The 17,492-nt window shown below is 51.1% G+C and overlaps 1 protein-coding gene and 1 long non-coding RNA gene across 7 annotated transcripts in view; one reads left to right on the forward strand and one right to left on the reverse strand.

Annotated features, from left to right (window-relative positions):
• Window positions 1–10,552, forward strand: part of MAPK4 (mitogen-activated protein kinase 4) — a 169,886-nt gene extending 159,334 nt beyond the window's left edge. For all 6 annotated transcript variants that reach the window (XM_054537939.2, XM_054537942.2, XM_054537937.2 and 3 more), the window contains 3 exons: window positions 1,679–1,840; window positions 5,565–5,778; window positions 8,781–10,552. In XM_054537939.2, coding sequence (XP_054393914.2) covers window positions 1,679–1,840; window positions 5,565–5,778; window positions 8,781–9,477 — 1,073 coding nt within the window. In that variant the 3' untranslated portion in view covers window positions 9,478–10,552. The remainder of the gene's footprint in view (window positions 1–1,678; window positions 1,841–5,564; window positions 5,779–8,780) is intronic.
• Window positions 2,447–17,492, reverse strand: part of LOC129051592 (uncharacterized) — a 30,420-nt gene continuing 15,374 nt past the window's right edge. Inside the window, exons 5-8 of the long non-coding RNA XR_008515940.2 lie at window positions 10,475–11,126; window positions 6,235–6,448; window positions 2,838–3,590; window positions 2,447–2,659 (exon numbers count right to left, since the gene is read on the reverse strand). This is a non-coding gene — a long non-coding RNA (uncharacterized LOC129051592). The remainder of the gene's footprint in view (window positions 2,660–2,837; window positions 3,591–6,234; window positions 6,449–10,474; window positions 11,127–17,492) is intronic.

Raw genomic sequence — 17,492 nt, forward strand, 5'->3', positions numbered from 1 at the left:
TCAAAGCCACTCTTCCCTGCTCCTAGAAGCAAAGGAAGTCAAGAGTTATTAAACATCTGCTACAAGCAAGGTATTTCTCCCAGAGCCTTCATCTGCCAACATACTTGACTCCTTATAATACTCATTCCAAGTATAAATAATCATCCTCATTCCACAAGGGGTAGGGGAGCTAGGTCTGCCTCCAGGGCTGTCCACCACCAAAGCTCTTGCTTTCTGCCCCAGGCCATGGATTCCCAGGGAGGCCCCACTGGCTGCCTTCCATATGACACCATTGATCTCAGGCAGGAGCAGATAAGTGAAAGAGGCTCATTCTCGGCCCCCGCCCCCGCTGTGATTGAAGAAGCTACTCCAAGCAGAAGGTTGTGTATTACTGATTTGTGTGTCACACAGGAGAGGGGTCAGGGGCTTGGGAGCAAGGTCCCACCATCTCTGTCTGCAGCTTGATCACCCATTGACCTCATGGTCCCCTGGTGAGTGGTGTGGAGTACACATTTGGAGAGAGGACCCCACAGGGGTCTTCCAGAGCCCTGAACTGACCCAATGAGTCCACTGCAGGGAGAGGCTAAAAGGACCTCTTCAGGAGAGAGCCTGAGGCTGCAGGCACTTCCTCGGTCAGTATTCACATGTGCTTAGGGCCACACAGGGAACCGCAGGGGGACCTGGGAGAGCCCTCATCCTAGGCTGGATGACTGGAAGATTGGAATCCCATGGGAATTCATGGCAAGGGGAGGGCCCTCTGTGCAGCTGGATGGGCAGGGAAGACTTTGAGGAAGGAGAGGTATGGCTGAGGTTTTAACCTAGTAGAGCTAAGTGGAAAGGCAACTCAATCAAAAAAGAGAAAATGGAAGTAACAGAAGAACAGCCTGGAGGTCAGAGAAGGACAGCAAGGAGACCCACCCGTCCAATGCCAGAAATGCCATATGGTGGCCAGTGGTTGCCTGGGTGTGGGAGATGAGTTTCTGAGACAAAGACTGAAGCTTCTTATGAATGAAAACTACGCCTCGCCCATTCCCAGCATCCAGCGTGATGCCTGGCATGGAGAAGGTGCTCAATAAATAACTATTTATGGAATGAGGGAATAAATGAATGCTTGAGTCCATCCTGTCCCACCAAAGTTCCCCTGCAAACCTGGCATAGCCTGCCTGCCTTCTCCCAAGGAGCACAGAGGCCATGTGCTCAAGACACATCCCAAACCCAATTTGTTATTCCTGATTTGTTTTTCTCTTGAGAGTTTCCTAGATGGAACCCTCTTAATTGTAAACCAAAAGGTATGGCTCATTCCCAGCCTTAAAACTGTTTCCTTCCCCATCCTAGTAAAGATTGTGCAGAGAGGCCTATGGGAAGTTGCACTTGGAAGGCCTTGAGCCAGGCTGTTCCCATTCTTTAGTGCTGACTTATATCCAGCTGGTCTGAAACACAGAATGCTAGGGGCATAGATGGGGCCTTGCAGACTACCAGATTCAACCCCTTCTTTCTACTTTTGACAAAGCCAAGCCCCAGAGATGTCAGCCACCTGCCCACAGTTGTGCAGCAAATGAAGACCAGAACCCTGGTCCCAGCCCAGTGCTGCCCCACTGCCCTGTGTTGTTCCTCCCAGAACACCTGGTACCGCTTTTGGGCTACTGCACACCACAGCCCCTTGGGCAGCACACTTAACCATCTGGCATTGCCTCCCCAGGGGCCCATGAGCTGGAGCAGATGCAACTGATCCTGGAGACCATCCCTGTAATCCGGGAGGAAGACAAGGACGAGCTGCTCAGGGTGATGCCTTCCTTTGTCAGCAGCACCTGGGAGGTGAAGAGGCCTCTGCGCAAGCTGCTCCCCGAAGTGAACAGTGAAGGTACCTGAGCCTGGCAGCCAGGCCAAGTGTCCTGGGAGGATGAGCTAGGCTCCACCTTGCGGGGTAGGGGGCAGGCAGGTCTCCTTCCAAAAGGGCAAAGCATGGTCCTTGGATATAAAAGTCAAGGCTCCTCTGCCAGTGGGCCTTTGCCCTAACTATTTCCAAGCTGTGGATGCTGGGCCTTAGGAGTCTATTAGGGGCAGTCATTAGTGTTCTACCCTTGTTTCTGCTGCATTTTGCTTCTCATCTTCCTCACTCGCCTTCCTCCCTCTTTCCTTCATCCTCCCTCACGTTTTTGTCCTGGAAGGCATGGTGTGGTGCAAAGAACAGGAGCTTCCTCAGCCTGAGGGCAAGACCCCGGTCCCATTCCACCAGTGATGAGCTGTGTGGCCTCAGGCAAGGCCCTTCACTCCTCAGGCTTACTCCCTCTACTGTATATTCAAGGCCCGGCAGGCCTGGGAATAGACCAAAGGCTCTAGCTGCCTCTAGCTCTCAGAGGCACAGAAGACTCAGTCTAGGGGACAGCATCCCTCAGCAGCCAAAACGTCCATCTCGTGACAGGTGCAGAACAAGGGAGGCAGGCCCCAAGACCACACTGGGGGCATTAATTCCGAGCTCCATTTATTACAAGACAGAAATAGACCAAAGGTGATGAATCTGATGACAAAAACTCAGGTGCGGCACAGGTGAAAGGCAGGCTCTGGATGAAGCAGGGTTGAGGGGCTCAGTGTCCTGCCCACCTGCCTCTCAATCTCCAGACATGCTCCTGAGAACCCTTCCAGAACCCTTGGGGCTCTGAGCAGCTCAGTCTGGAAACCACTGGGCCAGAGGAAGGTGACAAGATTGTACAGAAGCTTCATTATCTAAGAAATGACTTAAAAACATCTGGGGAGGGTGAGCCTAGGGAGGAGTTTCTGAGGGGCGGTGGCTTAGGAGTTAAGGTGAAGCTTGTATGGTAGCAGATAACCCTGCAATCTCCATGGCTTAACCCACTTACAGTTTATTCACTGTGTACTTCACATCCAGGCAGAGTTGGGAGCACCGATGGGCAGGGGAGGATGAGTGGCTGTGCCCGGGACCCAGGCCATCAGGTCTGCCATCTTCAGCAGGTGGCTTTCAAGGTCACCTTGGGCATTCCCTTCCAGCCAAAGCCAGGGGAAGAGAGAGCAGAGACTCTTGAAGGAGGTTTTTCTGGGTCAGGCCTGGAAGTGGGGTACACACAGCACTTCCACCCCGATTCCATCAGCCCCAGGCACACAGCCATTTCTCACGGCAGGAGGGGCGGGAAAGGCAGGCCAGCAGGGTGCCAGGATGAGGGTGTCACATGGGACATGACTGCTGCCTTGAAACAGGAGAGGGGAAATCATGGGACAGAGAGGACATGCTGCTTTGGGGAAACCACTGAAGGCAGAGGTAGGCCCTAGGGTAGAAGTTAAAGGGGGATTTAAGTTTGATAAAAGGAAGAATTTTCTGGGTCAGGTGTGGTGGCTCACGCCTGTAATCCCAGCACTTTGGGAGGCCAAGGCAGGTGGATCTCTTGAGCCCAGTAGTTTCAGGCCAGCCTGGGCAACATAGGGAGACCCCGTCTCCACTAAAAATATAACAAATTAGCTGGGCATGGTGGCACACGCCTATGGTCTCGGCTGCTTGGGAGTCTGAGGCAGGAGGATCACCTGAACCTGGAAAGTTGAGACTGCAGTGAGCCGTATTCCCATCACTGTACTCCAACTTGGATGGCAGGAGTGAGACCCTGTCTCAAAAAAAAAAAAAAAAAGAAATGAAGAATTTCCTAGTGTTTGGGCTTCCCAGAAGTATCTGGGGACCTGCAGGAGGATCAGCTGTCAGAGAGAGGGAAGAGCAGATTTTCATCTGTGATGGAGTCTGTGGAGCAGCTTTGGGGTTGGTACTCGCCTCTTTTTCTTTTGCGACAGGGTCTCGCTTGTCACCCAGGCTGGAGTGCAGTGGTATAATCACAGCTCACTACAACCTCAGCCTCAAGGGCTCAAGTGATCCTCCCACCTCAGCCTCCCGAGTAGCTGGCATGCGCCACCTTGGCTGGCTAATTTTAAAATTTTTTTTGTAGAGACAACCCACTACTGGCCCACCTGGCCAACTACTACTTGTCTTGCTAGAAACAAGTCCAGCATGATCTTGAACTCCTAGGCTCAAGCAGTCCTCCTGCCTTGGCCTCCCAAAGTCCTGGGATTACAGATATGAGCCACTGCCCCAGTGGTTGTACTCATCTTTTTTAAAGATGATACTGCCTGCCTCAGTCTTTAGAGCTTTAATTCTCTCATTTCCTTGTCAAAAGGTCAAGTCATGGCTGGAGCCAAAAAAGGGGCCAGAGGCCCAAAGACAGAAAAACCTGCCCAGACTTGAAGCTGGGCCCCGCACTAGACTGCCCGATTCTTCCAGTCCTAGGAATTTGTGAGGCAGATCCTCTTTTAAGTTTGCAACTCCAGACCCAGAAACATGCTCTGAGCATCAGACTGTTCGGGGTGATCAGTTACTGCTGCTTAACTAATTTGGGGGTCTAGGGTTACACTGCAGCACTGCATCCTCCTGGGAGGCCAGTGACCTTCTGAATCCATCGATTTCCTGAATCACTGATGAATTTTCTTGCAAAGAGATACAAGGCTGGTGTGAGGGGCAGGTTAATGGTGCAGGCTGAGGCCCACCAGGGAGTCCCTCGGAGGGATGGGCAGCCTGGGCCTTGAGTTCAGCTCAGCTCCATTTCTCCCTCTCCATGTGGGCTGTAACATGAGGAGCCAAGTCATGGTTTAAGCGGACCTCCAGAGACACCAGTGCTGAGAAGGAATCCAAACTTCTAGGCTAGACCTTGCACTGAGATAACCCAGGGCAGAGCTCCCAGGGCACCCACCCCTGCTCAAGGGAAGGGCCACCAGTGCCTGTGTGCAGAGCTGCTATCTGCTGAATTTTGGCATACATTCATGCTGGTTAGCAAACAGCCTCTCGCACAAGGCTTCTGAGTGTCCCTTCCCTTCCCCAGGTTCCCACTGCCCAGAACTCCCCCTTGATCCAGACATGAAAGGACTACTGATTGGCAGAGCAGGGGAATTCAGTCTGGTTGTTCAGTATCTGTAATATCTATCCATCTATCAAGGCTGTCTGCCTTTGTTGAACTGCCAGGGGCAGCATATGGTAGGAAGAGCTCTGGATTCGGACCCAGGAGCTCTGGGCTGTGGAGACCCTGTCCCACCCCTCGACTGCAGCATTCACCTTTCTCACTAAGGCTTTTTACTGCTGCACCTGGCACTCCAGCCTCAGGGCTTCCTCAGGAACAGGCTCCTCCATCCCATTCCAGCAGCCCCTTAAGCCATGACAAAGGGAAGTCGGTATATAAACATCCCAGCTTCCCTGCCCCGCAAGGGGAACCACCTCTGTGTGTGGCCCACACTGTCTCTGGAGGATCCCAGATGCCCACAGGAGTAACCTGTGGAGAAACCCAGGCTGAGGCTGGACCTTGAGCAAGTCACTTGATCCTCTGAGTCTGTTTAATTCATTTACAAAATCTAGAAGGCAGCATCTGGTTTGCCTTTGTCACTGGATTGTGACAAGGGTCTTGAGAAAGAAAATAGCTAAAAACCTTTTAACAAATGCAGAAGCACAGACACCAGCACAGAATGTCACCGTGCTGAGGAATCTCCTTCTGAGCTCAACAAGGGCAACAAATGACCTTCATGTCTGGCTTTGCTCCCTGCAGCCATCGACTTTCTGGAGAAGATCCTGACCTTTAACCCCATGGATCGCCTAACAGCTGAGATGGGGCTGCAACACCCCTACATGAGCCCATACTCGTGCCCTGAGGACGAGCCCACCTCGCAACACCCCTTCCGCATTGAGGATGAGATTGACGACATCGTGCTGATGGCCGCTAACCAGAGCCAGCTGTCCAACTGGGACACGTGCAGTTCCAGGTGCTCGCAGCCCTGGGTTCCAGAGCCCACATTTCCCTGTCCTCCCATCTCTATTTTGCCTCTAATCCTCCAGGACCTTTCCCCTCTGTCTCCCAAGTTGCTTAGCTCATTGGACGACTTCTCTAGCTTAGCTTCCCGCCTTTCTCTTGTCCCCAGACACTACCAGTAAATGCCCAGTGTGAGCTGCATGTGTGGGCCTTCCTTTGTGCAACACCCCCAGCTTCCCTCACCATGAGTCTACTGCACATGGCGTTCAATACAGTGCTCTCCAAGGATTTAGTGAACACCATGGTAGGAGCTCACTTCTAGCAGCCTGGGAACTTGCCCTTGAAAAGTAAACTGCAACAAGGCAAGGCAAAAAAGCAAAGCAGAGATTACCATTACAAAATGGTATCTCATGTTTCATGTTGGTAACTCTTAAAAATGCCATTAAAAACCAGGTTCGGTGGCTTATACCTGTAATCCCAGCACTTTAGGAGGCCAAGGTGGGAGGATCGCTTGAGGCCAGGAGTTTCAGACCAGCCTGGGAAACAAAGCAAAACCCCATCTCTACAATTTTTTTTTTTTAATTAGCCAGGCATGGTGGCACACGGCTGTAGTCCCAGACACTGGGAAGGCTGAGGCTGGGGAATCCCTTGAGCCCAGAAGTTTGAGGTTGCAGAGTGAGACCCTGTCAAAAAAAAAAAAATGCCATTAATGGGGGCTACATTATTATTGCCCATTGACACACAAGGAAGCTTCAGCTCCAAGGTTAAGAGACTGGCACCATGTCACGCCCCTGATGGGCCTCTCTGCAATCTGCATCCATGTCAGATGCTGCTAAGCAATTATAGGACCATTTCCTGCTAAACTGGGCTTGGCTACAGAATCCTAAACAGGCGTCCCTGGAAGCCACTACCAATGAATCAGCGTTGGGTAGAAGATGTATTTTTAAACAATTTCTGCCTAGGCACGTAGTGATCTCTTAGATCTTTTCCTGTTCTGATGTTCTTAGATCAGGCAGCTAAACATTTGGGCATCACCATCTGCTAATTCTGGGAGGGAGTGCTGGTAGCTGCTCAGTTTAGAAACAGCAGTCGAGGGCTCAAGCAGCTAGGACTCCGAGGGGGCCTAACTGGGAGTCCCACTGCCGGGAGAATGTGATAGCTAGTTACATAAGTGACAGATGAGCAATTTCTCCTTTTTAGTCATTTGACAGCTGACGGGTTTCAGATTAAGGAGGCACTGAGGGAGGGCCAGGGCAACGCTGCTATTTTTGGACGTTTGCTGGCTTGTTGTTGTCAATTGTTGTTTTCAAGCATTGCCAACAAATAGAGATTAATGAAGACTCTGTCTTCTGCCACCCCCGGGGCAGGCCTGCCCTTGACTGTGGTTCCTGCGGCCCCTTCCCCTTCCTCCAGAGAGCCTGGAGGCAAAGAGCATTGGCTCAGGGAGAGTCATCCTATACTTTCTGCGACTGTGGCACAGGGTTGTGCCAGGAAAAACTGTCACAGGATTTGTTGCTGCCTGTCCACCCTGACCACCCCTAAACCTGGTGCACCTCACCTGTGCTTCCGACCTTTGCCATCACACCTGCCCGAGGGAAGAGGATGACAAAGGATCTTGTTGCTGTGGGCAAGCTACTTACCCTCTTGGAATGCTAGTTTCCCAACTGTAAAGCGGGGGTGATAACACAAAGTCCACAGGGTTGCTATGAAGACTACAGATAATGTATGTTTGGCATTTGGAATAGAGCAGCCAAGGGTCAGGGTCTTCACACACTCCTCCTCCTGGAAATCTCTACCCAAGGCCACTCAATCAAGGAGGCAGGGTTCAGCTCTAGGAGCGATTCCTGCCCTAGCAGCGTCACTGGGAGGCGGGCAGTGCTGAGGCCTTCCTGTGCCTCTCCACTCACACTCTGTGGGCTGCAGCTGCCAGGTCTATCCCACACAGCCGAATCTGCCTCTCCTTGGTCTATCTGTTGGGCCTGCTCAGGGAGTAGCTGGCTGCAGGCTGATGTCCTCTGTGCTTCTGCCTGCCCCACAACCCCAGGGTTCTAGGTAGAGCACCCGCACAAGGAAGGGAGGGCTCCGCCAGAGTTGATGGCCCGCCTGTCTGCCCATCTGCCCTTCATTTGCCCTTGGCTAGCTGACTTCACTCTCCATGGCTGTAGAGTAGTCGAACGGGGCAGAATGTCAAAGATCTTCAGCTTCTCTGGAGGGTGTCTGTAATCTTTCTGTAGGTCCCACCTGCCCTGCATCAATGCAAGGTGCTATGGGGCCCCCAACCAGATCCACCAGGGCAGGGGTTCTCAGCCCTGGCTGTATCTTAGAATCACCTGGGAGGTCTTCAAAACATGCTGATGCAGGGCCCCGCCCTTAGACCTACCTACACAGTCAGAATTGGCGCGGGGAAGCAGTGAGGCAGGCGTGCTATTTTATTTTTAATTCCCCTATGTGACTCTAATCTGATCCAGGGTTGAGAAGCACTCACTGGAGCCTTGCTCCTCAAAATGTGGGTCCAAGGCCCAGCAGCATCAGAGCAGCTGGGAGCTTGTTAGAATTTCAGGCCCCATCTCAGATCTACAGAATCAACATCTGCATTTTAGCAAGACCCGCAGGTGATTCGTGCATCTATCAGCGTTTGAGAAGCATTGCATAGGTGGATCCCCTAGAAAGTTTCATGAGGACAGGGACTTTTGTTCACTGCTGTATTCAGTAATGTCTAGAACAGTGAGTGCTGGCGCATTGTAGGTGCGCAGGAAATATCTGCAGGGTTTTGAATGAGTACAAAAGAACACAAGAGTTAAGCCGAACAATCCTTGTCCCCAGCTGAGCCCCCAAGGTTCGCCATTACCTGTCCATCACCCTCCCACCTTGACGGATGGGAGTCGAAGGCAGGGGGGATCGGGAAGGAATGGAAGGCAGGTGTGTGAGTGGCAAACAGGGATTAGAGGGCTTGGCTCCCTCCCGGAAGCTACCTGGCTTGGGCGTCCAATCACCGCTCTGTTTGTACCCTTGCAGGTACCCTGTGAGCCTGTCGTCGGACCTGGAGTGGCGGCCTGACCGGTGCCAGGACGCCAGCGAGGTGCAGCGCGACCCGCGCGCGGGTTCGGCGCCGCTGGCCGAGGACGTGCAGGTGGACCCGCGCAAGGACTCGCACAGCAGCTCCGAGCGCTTCCTAGAGCAGTCGCACTCGTCCATGGAGCGCGCCTTCGAGGCCGACTACGGGCGCTCCTGCGACTACAAGGTGGGGTCGCCGTCCTACCTGGACAAGCTGCTGTGGCGCGATAACAAGCCGCACCACTACTCGGAGCCCAAGCTCATCCTGGACCTGTCGCACTGGAAGCAGGCGGCCGGCGCGCCCCCTACGGCAACGGGGCTGGCAGACACGGGGGCGCGCGAGGACGAGCCGGCCAGCCTCTTCCTGGAGATCGCGCAGTGGGTCAAGAGCACGCAGGGCGGCCCCGAGCACGCCAGCCCGCCCGCCGACGACCCCGAGCGCCGCTTGTCTGCCTCGCCCCCCGGCCGCCCGGCCCCGGTGGACGGCGGCGCCAGCCCCCAGTTCGACCTGGACGTGTTCATCTCCCGCGCCCTGAAGCTCTGCACCAAGCCCGAGGACCTGCCGGACAATAAACTGGGCGACCTCAATGGTGCGTGCATCCCCGAGCACCCTGGCGACCTCGTGCAGACCGAGGCCTTCTCCAAAGAAAGGTGGTGAGGGCGGAGGGGCCGCTCCAGGCCCCACAGAGCAGGAGGCCCCCAGAGAAAGCCGGGGCTGGCAGGAAGCGGCCGCCCTTCCCGCCCCTCTCTGCTGCCTTGGGGTTAGCAGAACACGTGAAGGATCCGAGGAGCGAGAGGAATGTCCATTTCTTAAACTGCCTTAATAACTAGCCTTTAACCTCTGGGAGCGGGTTTGAACAGGACCCTGGCTTAGGGGTTGATCACTTTCCCAGCAAAGGGGAGACCACATGTAGTGCACAGGGAAGAAACGGCCTTAGACAGCAGTCTGCGGGCCCCACCTGGGTGGCAGGATGCCAAGAAATTTTGCAGAGGTAGCTCCGAAACCATCTGGCCCAACTAGCCTCAATTGACAGCTGAGGAAAGGCAATTAGGCCCAGAGACGCAGAGACACTCGCTTAAGGTCACAGGCTTAGTGTGAGGACGAGCTTTAAATCCCAGTCTCCTGGCCCCCAGGCCAGGGTCTGTCCACTATAGAATGTCTTCCTCTACTGGGGTCGTTCTGGCTTTTTGCTTAGAAACTTGGTCTCAGATGTTTCTTCCCTGTCCATTACCATTCGATGTTCTTTTATTCAGAGCAATGTTTCTTGTATTCTGAAACTGGAAACTGAACCAGTTTGTTTCTCCTAGTCACCAAGCATACTTTCCTGGCTCCCCAAGTACTTAAATGTTCTCATCTGTCGCACCCCTGTATTTGCCTCACCCCTGCATGGTCTGAAATCTTCGTTTCAGGTCAGAACAGCCTGGGGTCTGTGGGTAAAATCAGCCCTTCTCCCAGGCCTGTGCACACACCCCCTCAGCACTCCCTATGCACTTTCCTGACACGCAAAGACACAGCCCTGTTTCCCCAGTGGGTGTCCTACCCCAGTGAGGTTGAAGGCAGCAATTCCAAGAATCCCTCCAACCTCCCTGCCAGCACTCCCCCTTCACCCCACACCCGGCCCCCCCACCTAACCACAGCGCCTCTCCAGACCTACCTCGGGACCTAATGTTCTCCGCACGAACTGCTCATTTGGAGGACAGCAGTGAGGTCCTGCCATACAGCAAATGTGTTAGGAGAGAAGGTTTCACATGGGACCCACCATCCTTCATGAATACTTTCCTGAGTTTGATCATCCATTTAGCCTTGACAAACAGCAGACCCTACAGAAATGTGCTGGAGAGTACGTCGTGACCTTGGGGGCAAGGAATCCAGAAAGGTAGGAAGATATGAAAAGAGAGGTGTCAACAGCGAGGGCTCTTAGGGGTCAGGCACCAGCATGGAGACCTCATGACAAAGGAAGGGACTCAAAGCAGCAATGCCCCTCCTAGTGTAGGCTAAGGTGAGTTTGGTGCATGCAAACCTGTGTGCTCACCCACAGAGCATGGGGTAATGGTGTGCAGACACAGGCCCTCTGCAGAAGTGTGGGGTAGGGACACTGATAGCCGCTATCTGGTCCCCAGAAACGTTCTACCATTTCTGCCACTGGTGTTCAGCTCCTTCTCTTCCCCCAACACTCCCAAAGATACCCACAGGAAGTCCAGCCAGTTTGCAGGTAGAGGATTCCGCCAGTTGGTCTTGGGCTGCGTTCATCCTCACATCACAGCACCTTAAATCTAATCAGCAAACTATAATTTGTACGTTGAAACCTGCAACACATTAGAAACTTATATTTAAAAACAATTAATCACACTGACCAACTTTTAAATGGAAAATATGTAAATAGGAAGTGTTTGGGTTATTTTGTTTTTTCTTTAAGAAAAAGAAATGTACACCACTCCTCATGTGCCATTTTGTCCTCAGAGGGCGGCTTTACTTTTTTGGTAAAGGAACAAGCTGCTGGCCTTGACCAGGAGTTCGTATATAACTGTTATTACAGAGGAATTGTTATAACTACTAATGTTTTTAAAAAATCTATTAAACATTATTAAACTTGATCAGGTCAGGCCAAATAAAGTTTTATTGGAACACAGATTTATTTATGTATTATTCATTTATGTATTATCTGATCCTGTCTTTGAGAGTGCTAAGAGCCTAGCTGGCTTCTCCCTGCGCCCATGAAGCCCACTGTATTTGGGGGTGGGGGAAGGACTGGGGAGGGGAGAATCTACAGAGATTGGTAATCAGGAGGTGATTCCAGAATCATCTGGTGAGGCCTGGTGTCCATATTGTGAATTTCAAACTATATCTTGGAGCTAACGCCAAACCTTCTGACCAGGGCTGGTTCTCTCCTCTAGTCATGAAAGGTGCCAACATCATGAGATTGGGGGGAACCAACCACCTAAAAATACGCACCCACGCTACCCCTCACAGATGCCTGAGATCCCATCCATCTGAAGTCAACCCCTTTGTAATATTAAACTGTTAGTCTTCATTTGTAATTCAACAAATACAGTTGACCCTTAAACAATACAGGTCTTTTGGCTAAAAGAACTTTCTACTGTTGAAATGCACCCAAGCCAAGAGGAGCAGCCTGTTAAGCCAATTATCAGATTATTTCCAAAGTGTCTGCTGAGAGTGGCCATGCTGAGTGGATGCAGGTGAAGGGAGGCCAGAGCCAGGCCAGACACCTGGTTGAAATTTTATATTGGAGAAGACTTGAAGCCCAATGTGAGGCCTGGGCTGCTAGAATGTAGGAAATGGAGTGTGGAGAGAGGGAATTGAGAAGCACAAACAGCAAACGGCACCAAAGAGGAAGAAGGACCAAAAAAGGAGGAAAGAGGGCACCCCAAAGGAAATAGTTCACACTCTCATCCAGCCACCTCTGATTCTAAGATGAAAACTTCTGGTAGGAGGGTCCTAGGTCTACCCTATGTGAATAACACAGGGATCAGCAAACTATGGCCTCCAGGCCAAGTGGTTGTATTGGAACAAAACTACGCTTATTCATTTACATATTGTCTGATCTTGTCTTTATTTTATTTATTTTTATTTATTCATTTATTGAGATGGAGTCGTGCTCTGTCGCCCAAGCTGGAGTGCAGTGGCACAATCTCAGCTCAGTGCAACCTGCCTCCCAGGTTCAAGCAATTCTCCTGGCTCAGCCTCCTGAGTAGCTGGGATTACAGGCGCCCCCCCCCCCAACACGCCCAGCTAACTTTTGTATTTTTAATAGAGATGGAGTTTTACCATGTTGGCCAGGCTGGTCTCGAACTCCTGACCTGAAGTGATCCATCTACTTCAGCCTCCCAAAGTGCTGGGATTACAGGCATGAACCACCACGCCAGGCCTCTGTCTTTACTTTAGATTGTGATATTTTATATCATGGATTTTTTGCAATAATATTTTTTAAATATTGCATTCAAATATTTATCTTGGTTACCGAGGTTTTTTGCACCTTTAAATTTTGTGCCCAAGGCAAGTGTGCCTCACTGGCCCTCAACCTAGTCTTAGCCCTCATCTATGGCTACCTCCATTCTACAGAGTTGAGCGGTTGCAACAGAAACCTCATGGCCCACAAAGCCTGAGACATTTATTACCTGGCTCTCTCCAGAAAAAGTTTGCTGACCCCTTGTGTAAGATGCTATGTGGCCTCCACGTCTTTGTGAATAAGTACACAACTTGCCTTGTCTTTTCTAGCCACTGACATTCCAGTTCAGAAATGCCACATTTCCATGACATTTTCTAATTGCACATCCTATTTTCATGACATGATTTTCTCATTACACATCCTCATTTACTTTCCATTCTTTAGGGAAATGTCTTCATTTGCTAATGAGAAGTTTCTAAAAGTGTGGGCACCATCCTACTTGAGCTGAGGCTGAGGGGACATTATGCCAGAGGTTACTACCGTGATTAGAAACCAGGCTTTTTGCTAGGATGGTTAGAACAGGCAAAAGCTCAACTTGAAAGCTGTGGTTCTTGATTGAACTAGTAAACTCCACATGGAGAGGGAAAATGTCTGATGTCCCCAACTGCTTGATTATGAGTCAAACTGTAGCAAGGGTATATCAAACAGCATCTTCTCTTCATTGAGACTGAATCACTGAGAAAGCCCAGAAATACCTGCCTGGGTAATAGTCCTGTCTTTATTCATTATTCAATGAATATAAAAATTGACAGTAGATGGGCATTTACAGATCATCTAATCCAACCCCCTCATTTTGCTGATGAGTAGACTGACAGCAGCAAAGTAATTTACCCAAAGCCACACAGTGGCAGAGCTAGAACAAGAGCCCAAATAGTCTTTCCAGGATAAACTCGTTTCATTCAACCTAACTAGGATACAGATGCTGCGATTCATACTTGGAGGAACAAAATCAGCCCTAAGGATGAGAACAGACCACAAAGGCAGGAACCAGGCCATCACAGGCCCCATGCTCTGCTCACCTCTTTGCCTGGGTGCTGGAGCCCTGAGCCTCTGGATGCCTGGAGCCCCAGGGCTGCCCTTAGTAATGGCTTTCTGCCCCTCCAGACAGTTCCTGCCTAGCTTGGGGCCTGATCTGTGTAGTAAGGAAACAATAGAGAAGAGGGCACTGGCTTAGTTTGATTTCCTTCAGCAGCAATCCGTGAGATACGGATTCAAGTGCAAGGCTGTGGGTAAAGAAACACTGAGAGGGCAGTGGGGAGGTGACAGGGAAGAGAAGGAAGCAATAAACGGTGCAAGCTCCTGCTGTGGGGAACTGTAGCTGTGTCCTGGTGGGGAGCTTCAGGAGGCAGAGCGCAGCATACATCTGTGAGACTTCCTGCTGCAGCCAGGCCTGGGTTGAGGACTACTCTCCTGGGATGCTCCCTCCCCAGCACCTCTGGCTTGCCCTGCACTGCAGCACAATGGGCTCCAGTGGCTAGAAAAAGGCCATAGGACCAGGCGCGGTGGCTCATGCCTGTATTCCCAACACTTTGGGAAGCCAAGGCGGGCGGATCACCTTAGGTCAGGAGTTGGAGACCAGCCTGACCAACATGGCGAAACCCCGTCTCTACTAAAAATACAAAAAATTAGCTGGGTGTGGTGACATATGCCTGTAATCCCAGCTACTCCAGAGGTTGAGGCAAGAGAATCACTTGAACCTGGGAGGCAGAGGTTGCAGTGAGCTGAGATCGCACCACTGCACTCCAGCCTGGACGACAGAGTGGGACTCCCTCTCGAAAAAAAAAAAGAAGAAAGAAAAAGGGCATAGGCAAAAGGCCACAGGTGCTGACAGATGGGAGTCGGGCTGGCACGCAGAGAAAGGTGAGGGCCAAATGGATATTAGTGGAGCACCGACAGGTGTCAACAGTAGGACTCAACAGGAAGCAGATCCAGGACCCAGGCAGAGAACAGCTGCTTAGTGCTGGCAACACACTCCCTGCCCTGGCTTGGGTTTTCTCAACTCTTCCTGGCCCTCCCTTCTTCCCTATAAGGATAAAAACTGGCTTTCAGCGACACATGGCTTTTCTTTTCAATCTCCCACACACCCCAAGTGTACCATCAGTTTCCTACCAATAGTCTCACTAATCAACTTTGGGATCAGTAATCCCAGCCATGGTTGAGAAGTGTTGGTGTCAAACCAGTGGGGTCTTTGTGTCAGAGCCTGCTAGTAGGCCTGGGGCTTAAGTGAAAGAATTGTGTGCTCTTGCCTGACCTGAGGGCCATTTTGGTCCTTGAGGTGTGATTTCACCTCATTGAATTACATTAAGAACTTCACTAAGACCACTGAGAACCCTTCTAGATGTTGACACCTGAGATCTCAGAATTGAAATTACTTAGTCTGATGTTCTCTCTTGCTCAGCACATTCTTGACTCACCAGTATCTGAACATTCCTATGCCTTGATGCCTGTTAGTGCCTAGTGGCACACATAAGAGTGACAGTGTGGCAGGGCTGAGTCCAATGCATAATCAGGAAACCAAGCACAATCCACCAGGGGCTGAACCTATGGCTCAAGGCTCCATGACACAGTGCTCCCGCCAGGCAGCTCTGCTAAACTCTGGGCCACACTCCATTTCATTAGTAGTGAATGGCTCCGTTTCCATCGGAAACCAAAAAGAGCCATCTCAAGGTTGGAGTGAGACCGGTCTCAAGGCCCTTGCAATGGGCTCATGTTGGCCCTTCAGTGCACCTACCCAACATACAGGCTCTGTGGTGGAAAATAGGGAGCATAGGAATGACGCAAGCGTGTGGCTGAGAGCAAGACTGCGTCTTCAGCAATTGCTTCATCCTGTCTCCCAGAACTGCTCACAGGTACACGAAAATGGTTTACCTCTTCCCTCCTGTAATTCAAGGGCTCAATACTAAGGTAGAGCTTTAAACATTGAGAAGTTCAGAAACAAGGACGCTGTGAGCCATGCTGTGAGTTTTCCACTCCACTGATAGTGTCAAAATATGGCTGTGGGGTTGCAATGGCCATCAGAGTTTGGCCATCGTTGTCTTGAGTTGGTTCCCTAAAATCAGTCCCTGAGATGGGCATTTGGGGGCCAGTGATTCACTGCACGAATGCTCTAGTAAGTGGGGGATACAAGAGACCAACAGAGTATCAGCTTCCTGTATTTCCCCTCCCTAGACCAGGGGGATCTCAGCAGGCATGTGGTCCAGGCTACAGACCAGCTTCAGCCTGGTCCCACCAAGAGCTCTGGTGCCTGAATTGCACCATAGAGTGCGGCCACCTTGAGAAAAGAGGATGGCCTTTGGTGCCTCCATGTCACCCAGTCATGGCTGTCAGCTGGGGAGGGTGGGGAGAGGAAACAGAACTCATTCAGCCAAGAGCAACTCTAGAAGCAGCTAGGAGCCATTTAGCAGCCACAACCCACAGCAGCTGGGTGATGGGTACACTCCCTGCTGCAGGGGATCTGGGCAGGTACCACCTGCATTGCAGGGCTGTACTAGGCACTATGGGGGATAAAGAGGTAGGAGAAGGACCCACCCCCAGAGGATTTTATCATTCAAGTGGGAAAATGGGGCAAATATATAAGGTCTCTGAGGTGCACCTGGAGACCTTCAACGTTCCCCACCTGGTGAGCCCTCCATGGCCCATCATTATTGATTTCCTGCTGTTGACATTCCCAAAAGTTGCCTCTCCACCACTGCTTCCCACCTCAGAACCCTCAGCCCAGTGACTGTCTTGAGGATCCCCAAGACCACCTTAGGCTTCATGATTCACTAGAAGGACTCACAAGACAGAAAAGCTGGTATACTCACAGTTATGATTTATTACCATGAAAAGAGATCAGAATCAGCAAAGGGAAAAGGCACATGAGCAATCTCCAGGAGAAGCCACATCTAAGCCTCCAGGTGTCCTCTCCCAATAGAATTGCATGAAGATGTGCTTAATTCTCCCAGCAACTATGTGGGTAGTATTGTCAAACCAGAAAATGTCACCTGAGCCTTGGAGTCCAGGGTTTCTATGGGGATGGTCAAAGATAGCCATGCAGTGCCTACGTGACCTACTCAGTCTCCAGCCCCCAGAGGTCACATTGATACAGCATGGCCCAGGGACTCAGGCACACAAAAAACCACTCTTATCAGGCCGTCTATTCCAAGGGCTCAGAGGTTATCTCCCAGAGGCCAGTCAAGAACCTGTCCTCCTAAACACAGGCCTTTCTTTGAAATGTGCAGGGTTTGAGCAAGCAGGGCCCACCAACTTAACCCTTTACTGCACAGTGACGTTGAATATATTTGTGTCTTTTGCAATTCTGAAGTCATGTGAGTTTATCTTATGTGAGCATTCCAGCAAAACTGAGGCAACACAGCTATTTATAATAGAGATCTTATTTGGTACACCTGCCTACATACTTTTAAGCATGTGTAGCATCATTAAAACATAACAATAGAAGCATGCATGCTGAGACAGAGCAGAACTAACACCTGAGATTCCATTTCTTATTAAATCATGGTCTGCTTATGAAAGCTGAACCTGTCAACAAATGCGCAAGCTAGCTCACTGCTCGTTCTGTCAGCGTGGTTATTACCATGGGGACAATAGTGCTACATGCATGATGTGTTGTTGTGAAAAGCAATCATCTCCAGCCACCCCAGAGCTGCACTGTAACGTGAAACTGAGGGCTTTGGAGTTCTGAGGCCAAGGGAGCTCTGTGGCTGTG

The sequence above is a fragment of the Pongo abelii genome, chromosome 17 (assembly GCF_028885655.2).
Source record: "Pongo abelii isolate AG06213 chromosome 17, NHGRI_mPonAbe1-v2.0_pri, whole genome shotgun sequence".
Taxonomy (NCBI): domain Eukaryota; kingdom Metazoa; phylum Chordata; class Mammalia; order Primates; family Hominidae; genus Pongo; species Pongo abelii.